At 41.9% G+C, this 13,583-nt stretch overlaps 1 protein-coding gene across 2 annotated transcripts in view; it reads right to left on the reverse strand.

Annotated features, from left to right (window-relative positions):
- Positions 1 to 1,093: 1,093 nt before the first annotated feature.
- The window catches only part of LOC115471882 (uricase-like), a 134,325-nt gene continuing 121,835 nt past the window's right edge, over positions 1,094 to 13,583 (reverse strand). For both annotated transcript variants that reach the window (XM_030205787.1, XM_030205788.1), the window contains exon 8: positions 1,094 to 1,745. In XM_030205787.1, coding sequence (XP_030061647.1) covers positions 1,671 to 1,745 — 75 coding nt within the window. In that variant the 3' untranslated portion in view covers positions 1,094 to 1,670. The remainder of the gene's footprint in view (positions 1,746 to 13,583) is intronic.

Here is a 13,583-nt window from a genome sequence, read left to right on the forward strand (position 1 = left end):
GATGCTCATTTTAAAGCAGGGGTTCTCAACCCAGTCCTCAGGACGCACTTAGCCACAGAGACTAGACGTTGCTCTGATGCTTTTTGCCTCACTTTGTTACAAGGATCATTTAACGCTACAGCTTTAAAAAGAGACACACATATTTTCTTTATAATTGGATAGAATTAAAAATCATCACACGGTGAGAAGACTCCTGACGCAGGCCTGCACGGCTAAAACACAGCTGTGTCGAGTCCCTTTCTCCCTGCTATCCTTTAATTAATAAAGTGTTTTAATTTTTTTATAAACAAGTGTCGTCTTTTTCATTTTTTAATTCTTTTATGTATTTGTATTTTTAAATACAAATTTGATCTTTTTAAATTTTGGATTATATCTCTATATAAGGCAAATTCTGCTAGCCACAGGAATTATTTGACATAGCAAAAACACTCCCATGAAGGAGAGGTGAAAATGTGACTTTTAGTGGTACACACTTCTTTCCTGAAAGAACCCCAGTGTACTGTTCATAAATGATTGAATGTCAGAAGCTGTCTGCCATTCGGACTGTAAGAATTTATGAAGATTCTTCTTTTTATGCTTGTAAACTGATGTCTCTTACTAAGTGATGGAGACAGCTGCCTGGCTCATACTGTTTCCATGGCAATAAGCACAAAGCTAATGGCTGGGTACCTACTAGGTGATAGCCACCCAGCAAAACTGGGAAGATTTTTGGTAACAAGCATTGTGGGTGTACTAGTAAATAAACAATGAATTCAGAATAGTACCAGTCCCCTTACATGCCCTCGTGTTCTTCATGTTCATTTCTATGTTCTCTAAACAGTGGTAAATTCCTTTGTCCTCTTTGCACTTCTTAACAGATGGTGATGTGTGAGCTGTGCTGATTAGATGAATTTTGCACAAACTTTGATGGATGATTTAATTTTTAATTAATTTGTGTATTTTTTGTCAAAACACCTCCCTTGTGTAAAGAAGTTCTCTCATCTTCCGCTGCTCCCTTTCTCTGGTTTGTTTTTCTACCTTAATTCTCTGATGTGAATAAATTATAGCCCTTTAAAAACTAAAGCAGACTGAGGACTGAATAGACACTCCAACATAGAATTAAAATGTTACTTTCTCTAGTTAAGAAAAGTAAGTATTTTAATGGAACACCTTACATTTTTCTTGGGTCCGGTAAAATCACTCACAGTAGGGATACCTTCTTCCAAGCATTCGTTTATTTTTATGACATAGGCATACAATATAGATACCGCAATATTGGGATACAAAACTTTCTTCGCATGAGTCATACAAAAAAAAAAAAAGGATGAAGGCTCCCTACCCCAGATGTGGGATCAATAGGAGAGGAAGATGGTAGGGCAGTTACAGAAATGATTTAGTGATAAATTACAAGTGTGTTTTATGGAGTTTGGTGAGTGCATTTTTGACAAAGAGTGGTGCTGATACCAGTATATTATCCAGATGTCATTACCAGCCCTCTCAAACAACATCTGTATGCTTAGTTAGGGGGTCAGTGGTGTCTTTCACTAGCTGGGGGTGCTAGCATGCATGTGCACTCTACTGCAAGACTCTGGTGGGACAATGTCTCCAAATGAGTTGTAGGTTACTTCTTTAAACTTAGTCAGTTGTTGATGCACTGATGCCACATCTTGGAAAATCTGGAGGACTTTGCTTTATAGCTTTGCAGCTGGCTTTCTTCGGACTGTGCCTGAGATATTACCAAATGGGTTGTCCAGAGGCAGCAACACCTGGTGATAAATTCCACACACAGTTATCAGCTTCTCAAAAGGTAATACAAACTGCATGAAAACAAACTGCAAATGTGTTCTTGATCCCAAGTAAAGTACAGAGGACAGTGGTGGGAGAGACATGAAAGCATTTTCTGCCATAAATACTCTTTGAAAGAGTTTTAACATAATCGCTAGTAAAAAAAAAAAAAAAAAAAAAGTTCTTTGATAATTGCTCCCTTTATTGTGGGTTAATTTGGTGCAACCTCTGTGGTAACAGCTGGGGGCATTCTCAGTACTTTGGTGAAGACAGTCTCCTGCTGTTAACACACAGCAATGGCTGCTAATGGAGTGGAGGGGTGGCCTAGTGGTTAGAGCACCAGTCTTGACATCCAGAGGTGCCTGGTTCAAATCCCACTGTTGCTCCTTGTGATCCTGGGCAAGTCACTTAACCCTCCACTGTCTCAGGTACAAACTTAGATTGTGAGCCCTCCAGGGACAGGGAAATACCCAATGTACCTGAATGTAACTCACTTTGAGCTACTGCAAAAGGTGCAATGTGGAATGCAAGTTAGCTGCACCTCTGGAGGTGATGTTAACCATTCTATTATCTGACAATCCAATTAGAACAACGATGGGTATACATGTGACAGTTGGTTACTCCTAACGGGTTAAACAATAAAATTGAGCGGAAAGCTTTTTAGTAAATATTCTGATTTTAGGACTTTTTTGATCCTATAGTTGCACTCAGCTGGTCCCTTTAAATGTTTAATAGCCCTTTCAAGCTGTCTTCTTTAACTCTGAATTGTGTATATTTAGGACTATTGTTAGGTGTTTAAAAATTATGGGGATAATATTCAGCTGACTGCTGAATAGCTACATTTGTACCCCGTGCTTTCCCACTCGTGGCAGGCTCAATGCTGCTTACATGGGGCAATGGAGGGTTAAGTGACTTGCCCAGAGTCACAAGGAGCTGCCTGTGCCTGAAGTGGGAATCGAACTCAGTTCCCCAGGACCAAAGTCCACCACCCTAACCACTAGGCCACTCCTCTGGCATTGACAATCCATTTTTGCAGAGCCAGCTAATGCAGAGCCAGTTAAATTCGATATTCAGTACTTAACCGGCTATGGGGCACCGCATAACGATAGAACTGACTTTTTTTTGTTTTGTTTTCTTGTTTATGTTTATTAAAATATTTGATATACTGCAATTTCCAGCAGGAGAATCAAAGTGGTTTACAATTAGTAAAGTAATAATCAACAATCTACATTTCTATAGGATCATACGTTCCAGGTATCAATGGGCGCTAACAAATTTCAATCATACACCTTATCCTGTGGTGTACCGCAGGGTTCTGTACTCTCACTCATTTTCTTTACTTGTTTCTAAGTCCCCTTGCCTCTTTGATTCATTCTCTAGGTATAAGCACATATTTGTACGCTGGTGATATTCTCTTGGTTCATTATACTACTGAAAACAATCTTGATATCTCTTCTCTCCAGTCTTGTGTTGCTAAAGTTTTCATAATGGTTGAAGGACTAATAGAACTGGCTTTTATGCGGTCCTATGTATGCTGGTAACTTGATTGGTTAAGTGCTGAGTATCGGTACTTAACCAGCCAACTGCCGACTCTACCCCTGGAACACCCCTAAAATAGTTGGCTTGCAGTTTGGTGCTAATAGGTTAATTTCAGCAGCACTAACTGGAAAATTAGTGGTTAGCCCCGAACAGATGATTTAACTGACCAGGAGTATAGTTTAGTTTTTGCCCAATATACTGCTGTTTGGAAATACCGTCACAGCGGCTTACAATCAATTCAATATAAAAGTAATAAGAGGAGGAAAGAGAAGTGAGGAATGACATCTTTATAATAGAGGTTTAAGAAAAAATCTGTAGGTTATTCAAGCCATTGAGGTCTATGCACTGCTCCCACTGTACACTCCATTGCTGTTTGCTTCCTGTTAGGATTAAGTAATTACCAAATGCAAATTACCAAATTACTATTTCTGGCCAGTTAAATCACTTTGAATATCTGCTCCTATAAATTTAGTTATTTGCCAGTTAATTAGGGGTTCCTTGAGGGTGCAAACACACCCCCCCCCCCCCCCCCCCCCCCGTGTATCACTATTTTCATGCCACTTGATACCTTTTCTGGTGGAATCTATTATGTATATTTGGGTCCCTTAGGAGAAGTTAGCACATAAAAAAAGGTACAAAACCTGAGTGGAGTATACAAGTGAAGGCAAGGGAAAGGTGAGAGAGTACTGGGAAGTGGTGTTTTTCCCATGTTTACTCAACTATTTTTTTTTTTTTTTTGCATTGGGGTATTTTATTAGTGTGTATTGGTGAAAACCTAAAATCAGAACCCCTATTTGTGTCACCATCAGACTTGGACTGTTTGGCTTTAGCTCAGCTTGAGATTAACTAGGAATGAGGAAGACAGGAAGAGGGCTTTCACCCATAATTTTCTGGTACCAGTATATAATGATCATATCAGAACTGGCCATGTAGGTTTTAATTCACATTCCTGTAGAAAAAGTGCACCACTGTTGGTACCATGATTGCTGGCATGCCAAGAAACACCAGTATCACACCTTTGCTGTCTCCTTAATATTCTTACCCCTCCTATTTCTTTCTTTCTTCATCACCATCATCATCTTCTGTTTCCGTCCTGAATCCTCCTTCCCCTCTCCTATTTCTCACGTTTGCTCATTCCCTTCCCTCATCCTTTGTAAAGGGTTCTGACTGTTCCTCTCTGTGCTCTCGTGTCTTTCACCCATTGCTCCTCTGCCTTTCTTCCCAGCTCCCTATAATCTTCTTCCCTTCCTCTCTCTTTATCCCTTTCATCCTCTCCCTTTGTCCCTTCCTGCTATGGAACAACCTGTATTTCTGCCCTGCTCTCTATCAACCTCTGTTTTTACCTATTACCATCGCCTTTGCCTTCTGTGACACTCATAGAAGCACAGAAACATAGAGAAATGAAGGCAGATAAAGACCATATTGCTTATCCAGTCTGCTCACCCATTCCTCTACCTACCTTAGAGATCCTATGTACTTCTCCCAAGCTTTCTTGAATTCAGATACAGTTTTCATCTCCACCACCTCCACCCTTTCCATAAAGACGTATTTCCTCAGGTTATTCCTGATTCTGTTCCCTTTCACCTTCATCCTTTGCCCTCTCATTCCAGAGCTTCCTTTCAATTGAAAGAGACTCACCACCTGCTCATCTCGGTCCCTCCAAAGACTCTCTTACTTTAAGTCCCTGGTCCTATTCTCTCAAGAGACTTGGATCTCGGGTTGAAAATCTAATGACAATATCAAATTTGAGGAATTCCCAAGTATGGGTATCAACTTAATTACATATGCATGGTCTTTATAATCCCTTCTTAGATATGCAGAGTTGCTGTCCTAATGTCACTAAGTGGAAAAGGGCAGTAATACACAAAGACGGGGATAATCGAAAGGGGCGCCCATGTTTTCCTGAGGACGTGCTCGCAGGACGTCCCGGCGAAGGGGCGGGGAAACCTGTATTATCGAAACATGATGGGAGTCCCTAGAGATGGTCATCCATAGACTTGGTCATTTCTGATTTTCGGCAATAATGGAAACTAAGGACGCCCATCTCAGAAACGACCAAATGCAAGCCCTTTGGTCGTGGGAGGAGCCAGCATTTGTAGTGCACTGGTCCCCGTGACATGCCAGGACACCAACCGGGCACCCTAGGGGGCACTGCAGTGGACTTCAGAAATTGCTCCCAGGTACATAGCTCCCTTACCTTGTGTGCTGAGCCCCCCCATAACCCACTACTCACCACTGTACACCACTATCATAGCCCTTAAAGGTGAAGGGGGGCACCTAGATGTGGGTACAGTGGGTTTGTGGTGGGTTTTGGAGGGCTCACATTTACTACCACAAGTGTAACAGGTAGGGGAGGATGGGCCTGGGTTCGCCTGCCTGAAGTGCACTGCACCTACAAAAACTGCTCCAGGGACCTGCATACTGCTGTCATTGAGGCTGGCAAAAAATATTAAAAAAATTTTTTTTGAGGGTGGGAGGGGGTTAGTGACCACTGGGGGAGTTAAGGGGAGGTCATCCCTGATTCCCTCTGGTGGTCATCTGGTCAGTTCAGGCACCTTTTCATGGCTTGGTCTTAAGAAAAAAAGGACCAAGTAAAGTCGTCCAAGTTCTCGTCAGCGACGCCCTTTTTTTTCCATTATGGGTCGAGGACGCCCATGTGTTAAGCACGCTCAAGACTCGCCTTCATTACATTTCCGATACGCCCCCGGGAACTTTGGTCATCCCAGCAACAGAAAGCAGTTGGGGACGCCCAAAATCGGCTTTCGATTATGCCGATTTGGGCGACCCTGGGAGAAGGACGCCCATCTCCCGATTTGTGTCGAAAGATGGGCGTCCTTCTCTTTCAAAAATAAGCCTGAAAGGCACTCAAAGTAGATACCTCAAAATGGCCAAAAAAAAGTCCATCTGTCAGAACCATCCAAATTACGATTTTTGAAATAGAGGATTTGGACATCTTACACTGCAGTGCATCCAAATAGCAAAGGGGTGTTTTGGACAGGGCTAGGGCGGACCCAAAAGTAGGACATATTTCAGTGATACTGGAAAAACATCCATGGGGGAAAAAAGAAGAGCTTTTTAAAAAAAAAAAAAAATCTAGAACTGTTTCAGTAACATCCAGGGTATAAAAAGGTGCCCTGATTGAGCAGCTGACCACTGGAGCAATGAAGGCATGACCCCTCCTTAAACTTCCAGTTCCCCTCCCACTACCCTAAGAAGTGAGTTGATACCAGGCTGTATGACAGCTTCAGGTATTATGGCCATTCTTAACAGAGCAGCAAGCAAGTTTAAGAAGTAGCCTAGTGGTCAGTGCAGTGGACTTTGAGCAAGGAGACACAGGTATAACTCCCACTTTTAACTCTTGTTTCTGTACAAATATGTGAGCCCTCCTGGAACATAGAAATACCTACTGTGCCTGAATTTATAAGACACCTGCAAGCATGATGGCTATTGCACTGGTGTATCTGTAGTTACAGTGGGTTTTTATCTTTTCCTGGAGGGCTCACAATAACATATAAAGGAATTAAGGTGGGATTTGTACCTGGGTCTCATTATTTAAAGTCCACTGCACTGACCATGAGGCTGTCCCTCCGCTCTTCAGGGATATCTGTGTGGCCATTTTTTTGTGTCTTCTTTTTTGGTGTTCATATTTTGGATGTTTCATGTTGGAAAATGGCTGACCATTTTGGAGGTTTTCAGTGCAAGAACGTCCTTTTCATGTATTTTCGAATAGGAAATCCTGAAGTTTTTCCTGTTCGAAAACTAGTTGAAAGAGACTACGCTTGCAGTGTGAAACAAAGATGCTCACATCTGTACTTTGGAGAATACAGAACTAAATATTCAAAGGAATATATAAGAGAATGGGGGAAAAAGATTGGTCATCAGGGTCACATCTCATGAAAGAATGAAATAAAAACACATTGGTGTCTCTTTTCGCCATCACAGCTTGAGAAGGGCAATTAGAACAGCTGCAGCAGCAGAGGAAAACCTAGATACTCCACATCATCTCAGCCTTCAAGAAAAAAAAACCCAGCAAGTATTGCTTCAGTGGCCCTTTTAATAAGCCACACTCAAAAATGGCCGGCACTGTTTGTAGTGCGTGGGTATTCCGCACACTGTAGCCAATTTGAGGACGGTGCTAAAATGGCTGCATTTGTCTAATTTCCTGTAATATCCATGCACTAATTTCCCAATTAGTCTGTGACCATTACCGTGGGAGCCCTTACCACCACCTATTTACTAGGCAGGAAGGAGGGCACAGGCACTACTTCTGCGCTAATTGGGAAGCAAGTGGCAATGTACCCGTGCTACCCAATTAGTGCTGGGCCCATCTACTCTACACCCATAGTCATGCCTCCCATGTCAAAAAATAAAACCTATTTTTTTAGCACGGGATTAGCATGCGCTGATTGGCACACTACTACGGGACACCTCAGTGCATCCCAAGGCAGTGTTTTTTGGGTGGGCGGGAGGCACATGCTAGTACCTACCGTGGCTTAGTGAAAGAGCCTCTTAATTTCTTCTGTTTATGCTGTGAAACAGCTTAATTTTACCCTATTGAAGTTGTGTTTCTGTAAATAAAAGAGACAATTTTATTTGCAGTGTGTAGAGCCCATTTCTGGTGCAGTGTCTGTGATATGAAGGAGGGTTAGAAGTGAAAATTTTACTGTCATTTGTGTGCTAGACAAAAAACTGCATATGTTAATGCTACCTAGTGCTAAGAGAAGCTGGTGAGTAATACTTGCTAAGTGTATTAGCGCTATACACCAGCATGATGCGTCTTGACACAGAGTCACATGAATGTGGGCTGGTGAGAAGCTAAAATGTAAATATGTATGAAAGCATTTGCAAATGTGAATATGAGAGAAAATGAACAAAAAGACAAACAGATCTAAATGTGAATAAGATGTGAATGATGCACAGGCAAAGCTAATTTAAAGATGACTAAAGTGACAGGAAAAGTGGCATTGGTTAGGGAAGAATGTTAATTATTGGGTATTATGCAACAGAATAATAAAAAAAAGGGTTTGATTGTTAGGTTTGTTTGCACCAAGTGAAAGCATTTTTTTTTTTTAAAGTGTAAAAATTAGTCCCATAGGAAGTAATGGGTGCTTTATGACTATGGTAGCCTTAGGTTTCTTCAGTGAAGGATTAATGCTGGTCAAAGATTTGCAGCGCTTTGATTTGTTGCACTTAAGTCTGAATGTTCGAATATAAGGCCCATATGTATTCGAGTGAATCGGGATTCATACAGTGCTCTGAGGCAGAGCAAGGGCATTAATCAAGTGTCTATGCTGAGAAACATAACTGTAGCCATCAAGAACAACAAACTGGTCTGGTTTTCTGGGTAATCAAACAATTCAAATGAGCTTGGCTGTCAAACCACATATATTTGGTTATGCTTGATGAATATTTATTGCCAAAGTTCTGCAAACCAGGTCTGTTTGCAACCCATGAAGACCATGACTATGTAAATTTACTGTGCCGTAATGCATCCACCTCTTGGAGGTTCCAAATATGTTTTTGTTTTCAAGCCCTACCAAATAGTTTCCTTTTCTGCCTAATATCACCTGAATACCTGCATTTACAGAAGTTGGTGTTCTAAGCTCTGATTACCAGCTAGAGGCCAAAATTCATTTGAATGAATGAAGCTCATACTTCGATGATACGCTGAAACCTTCTGCTCAGTGTGCTGCTGCGGCTAGGAAAGCGAATAGAATGTTGGGTGTTATTAAGAAGGGTATGGAGTCCAGGTGTGCGGATGTTATAATGCCGTTGTATCGCTCCATGGTGCGACCGCACCTGGAGTATTGTGTTCAGTACTGGTCTCCGTATCTCAAAAAAGATATAGTAGAATTGGAAAAGGTACAGCGAAGGGCGACGAAAATGATAGTGGGGATGGGACGACTTTCCTATGAAGAGAGGCTGAGAAGGCTAGGGCTTTTCAGCTTGGAGAAGAGACGGCTGAGGGGAGATATGATAGAAGTGTATAAAATAATGAGTGGAATGGATCGGGTGGATGTGAAGCGACTGTTCACGCTATCCAAAAATACTAGGACTAGAGGGCATGAGTTGAAGCTACAGTGTGGTAAATTTAAAACGAATCGGAGAAAATTTTTCTTCACCCAACGTGTAATTAGACTCTGGAATTCATTGCCGGAGAACGTGGTACGGGCGGTTAGCTTGACGGAGTTTAAAAAGGGGTTAGATAGATTCCTAAAGGACAAGTCCATAGACCGCTATTAAATGGACTGGAAAAATTCCTCATTTTTAGGTATAACTTGTCTGGAATGTTTTTACGTTTGGGGAGCGTGCCAGGTGCCCTTGACCTGGATTGGCCACTGTCGGTGACAGGATGCTGGGCTAGATGGACCTTTGGTCTTTCCCAGTATGGCACTACTTATGTACTTATGTACTAACATAGAGGGCCCTTTTTACTAAAGCTTAGCACGTGCTAACGGAATTAGCACACACTAAATACTAAGAAGCTCATTATATATCTAAGGGCTCAAGCAGCACAAGTGGCACTTAACTCCTTGCTACAGGAAAGGGCACTTAAAGGAGCTATATATTACAAGTACAGGCTGCAAAGATTTGGAAATAAAACAGAGACCCTGCTTGCCCGAGTGGTTAAAACATGGGGAGGGAATAGAGTGATATCAGTTATAAAAGATGAGAAAGGTCAATTACATACAAAAAGCGAAAAAATAGCAAAAATATTTTGAGAACATTTCAGTCAAATATACCAAAAATATAAAAGAATAGACAAAGAATCCCTTATAAGCTATTTAGAAGCATCAACGATACCAAAATTCTCTCCCTTGGCATTGCAGACCCTAAATGGGTCAATCACTGGCAAAGAACTCCAAGATACCAGTAAATCCTTGCTGCTTCATTCCGCCCCAGGCCTAGATGGGCTAACGGGTGAGCTCTATAATATGTTACCTCAGAAAGCCTTACAAACGCTGCACGCCTATCTTGAGGACGCAGTAGAGACAGGCAGGTTTCCCCGGCATAATAACATGGCATTGATAACTCTACTGCCCAAACCAGGGAAAGCAGGGGATAAACCTGAAGACTACCGGCCCATCTCGCTCTTGAACGTTGATATAAAAATACTAGCAAAAATACTGGCCACTAGGTTGGCTAAATATTTACCAGATATAATAGGGCCTGAACAAGTGGGATTTGTGAAAGGCAGACACTCCTCTACTAATGTGCGTAAACTGCTGATGGCAATGAGCAACAATCAAGTTAATCAAATACCAGCCATCCTCCTAAGTCTTGATGCCGAAAAGGCATTTGATAAAATAGGATTGGAGTTCCTGTTTGGAGTGTTACAATATACAGGGTTGGATGGCTGGTATTTACAGGCCGTGCAAACGCTATACACTAAACCTACTGCATCTGTATTAATTAACTGAGTGCAAACAGATTCTATGGACATAGGGCGGGGGACTCGTCAAGGATGCCCCCTCTCACCCTTAATGTTTCTATTGTCTATAGAGCCACTGCTTCGCACTCTAAAGAATGATGAGCAGATAAAGGGCCTGGAGGTGGATGGAGAAGTAGTGCAGACTTTGGCATTTGCAGATGACTTGTTGATGGTGATGAGGGACCCCCAGAATTCATTGAGACAGCTCTGGATGCGGATAGAATAATACAGTGCTCTTTCGGGGTTCAAAATCAATGCACACAAATCACATTGGCTTGCCATCTTTCCTGGGGTAGGTGACACAGGGTTAGAGGAGTTGGGAGTGAAGGAATCTGAAGATGCAATTAAGTACTTGGGAGTCCAAATCCCCCAGAACCTAGCTCTGGTGTGTGCCAGAGTGTGAACAGGCTACTGGAGGACATGGTGGACAAATTAAAGTTGTGGCAACCTCTACCGCTCTCCCTGCTTGGCAGAATAGCATTATACAACATGATGATCATGCCTAGATGGTTATATGTATTTCAAACACTCCCACTCTACCTTCCAAGGAAAATGGAATGACAAATAAATAAGATATTGCAGAAATTCCTTTGGAAGGGAAAGAAAGCGAAAATTGCTATGCGGATTCTGCAGATCCTAAGAGAATACGGGGGCTTGGGTCTTCTGAGTTTGAGATATTTGATGGTAGCCTGTGGAATTAGACACTTAAATGACTGGTTTTGACAGACAAGTGAATACTCAGCTACACATATGGAATTAAACCTGTTTGGCTCAGACAATTTTACAGGATTCCTGCATGGCAGCAAGCATCACCCCCCAGAAGTCCTGCAGAAATCACATATTTTGCCTACGCTGAGGGCAGTGTGGAAGTGGATCTGTCATATGCATGGCTTCTCACCGAAAGCTACCCCTTATTTATCAATTTGTGGTAACCCAGGGTTTGAACCTGGGAGAAGTTATGTAGCATTTAAGAAATGGAAAGAAAAGGGGATAGAGTACCTGCATCATGTGCTCACAGTTGAAGGGCAGATTAAAACGTTTTCAGAATTGAGAGCCCAATACAAAATAAGCTCAACAGACTATTTCCATTATTATCAGTTAAGACACTATGTATCTAGTCTGCCCTGGACAGACCTCACTGAGGATGTGAGGGAAGAATTGGCATCGGCCATATCGCTGGGGGGTGCAATTGAAAGTACCAATGGCCTACCACCACTGCCACATCAGAGATACAATGCCAGAGCCGGATTATGCGGGATATGCGACAAAATGGAGCCAAGATTTGGGATGCCAGATAACAGAGACTATGTTCAAGGATCATGTGCGGACACTCTGGCAAACTACAAAACTGGCAGAACATTGGAAAACACAATACAAATTCGCACTAAGGATTTATGTGGCACCTAGAAGAGCGTTCCATATGGAAGCCTCACCAGATGGAGCATGTGGGAAGTGCCATCAAGAAGGGGCCACACTGGCTCATATGTTTTGGACTTGTCCAAAAGTAGCTTGGTTTTGGAAAAGTATATTAAGACAAGTAACAGTGCTCTGGTCTTGAAGATGGAACTGTGATCCAAAGTTGCTTTTTGGACATCCAGGGCTCAGCAAGCCAACTCTGAAAGGACTTACTGACTTTGTAAAAAGAGCTACAGTGATAGCAAAAAAAGCAATCTTACAGGAGTGGCTTGGGAATAAACCACCATCACTGCAATACTGGAGAACTCAAATGCTCATGCTTTTACGTACAGAACACTTGGAAGTATGGAAGCAGCCTCAACTGAGGAAACAGTTTGAATGCAGATGGGCACCCTTTTGGGAAAATCTGACCCCCAACAGCTCGGAGCCAGATATTGAACTTATAATTCTAGATACTGCTGCTGCTGCTCCTGCAGCCTCTGCTTGTTATTGGACACAGAAGGGGAGGGAGGGGAAGGTTTGGGAAGGAAGGGGGATAAGGAGTGGGGAGGGTATGGGAGTAGTTAAGGAGGGGCATAAAAATATAAAATACAAAATTGATGGCATGGCGAAATAACTGTAGAAACTATTATGCAATGTGAAATGTAACAGCTGATTGTGGAAACGTTAATAAAAAATGATTGAAACATATATCTAAGGGCTTCTTAGCATTTAACATGCGCTAATTCTGTAAGCACACATTAAGCTTTAGTAAAAAGGCTCCATAGTGTTCTGTATTTACTCCAACATCTGTTCAAGCAGTGCCTACATACTTAAGAAAATATTCTTCATCCTATTGTACGATTGATACTTGTCCTTCTGGTTTGATGAAGTTTGCTGCACCCAAATTTATTAGTTATGTAACAGAAATCATGAGGGAGATTTTAACCATGAGCACTATTTCTGGAGAAGAGGGTAAAATAATTTTAACGCCCATACCAAAAATTCCTACTATATCACGTACTGAATTTACTAATTACCGTGTAGTGGCTCTTCTGACAAAAGTACTGGAGGGTATAGCCGCCATGCATTTGGTGGAATTTTTAAATAAACATCATAATCTTCATTCGATCAGGTTTTAGAAGCAGATTCAGTATGGAAACAGTAATGGCAAGTTTAGTATCTAATGTTAGAGGAGAAATTAGTTTAGGTAAGCATTTATATTACTGTTACAATTTGACATGTCTGGTTCATTTGTGCCCCGATGCTCAGAAACAAATGCGAATGCTCGGAGCTGGCGAGTGTGTGAAATAACAAACTCTCTGGTTCGGAGCGCAATGAGCATGTGAATGCATGCTAAATAGGTCATCACCTATCCCTTTCCAGTGCTCAGCAAGCAGCATGCCAAACAAGGGTGCTCCTCCCACCGCAAACCCTATGCCGGCTTGGAGCT

The sequence above is a fragment of the Microcaecilia unicolor genome, chromosome 6 (assembly GCF_901765095.1).
Source record: "Microcaecilia unicolor chromosome 6, aMicUni1.1, whole genome shotgun sequence".
NCBI classification, from domain to species: Eukaryota; Metazoa; Chordata; class Amphibia; order Gymnophiona; family Siphonopidae; genus Microcaecilia; species Microcaecilia unicolor.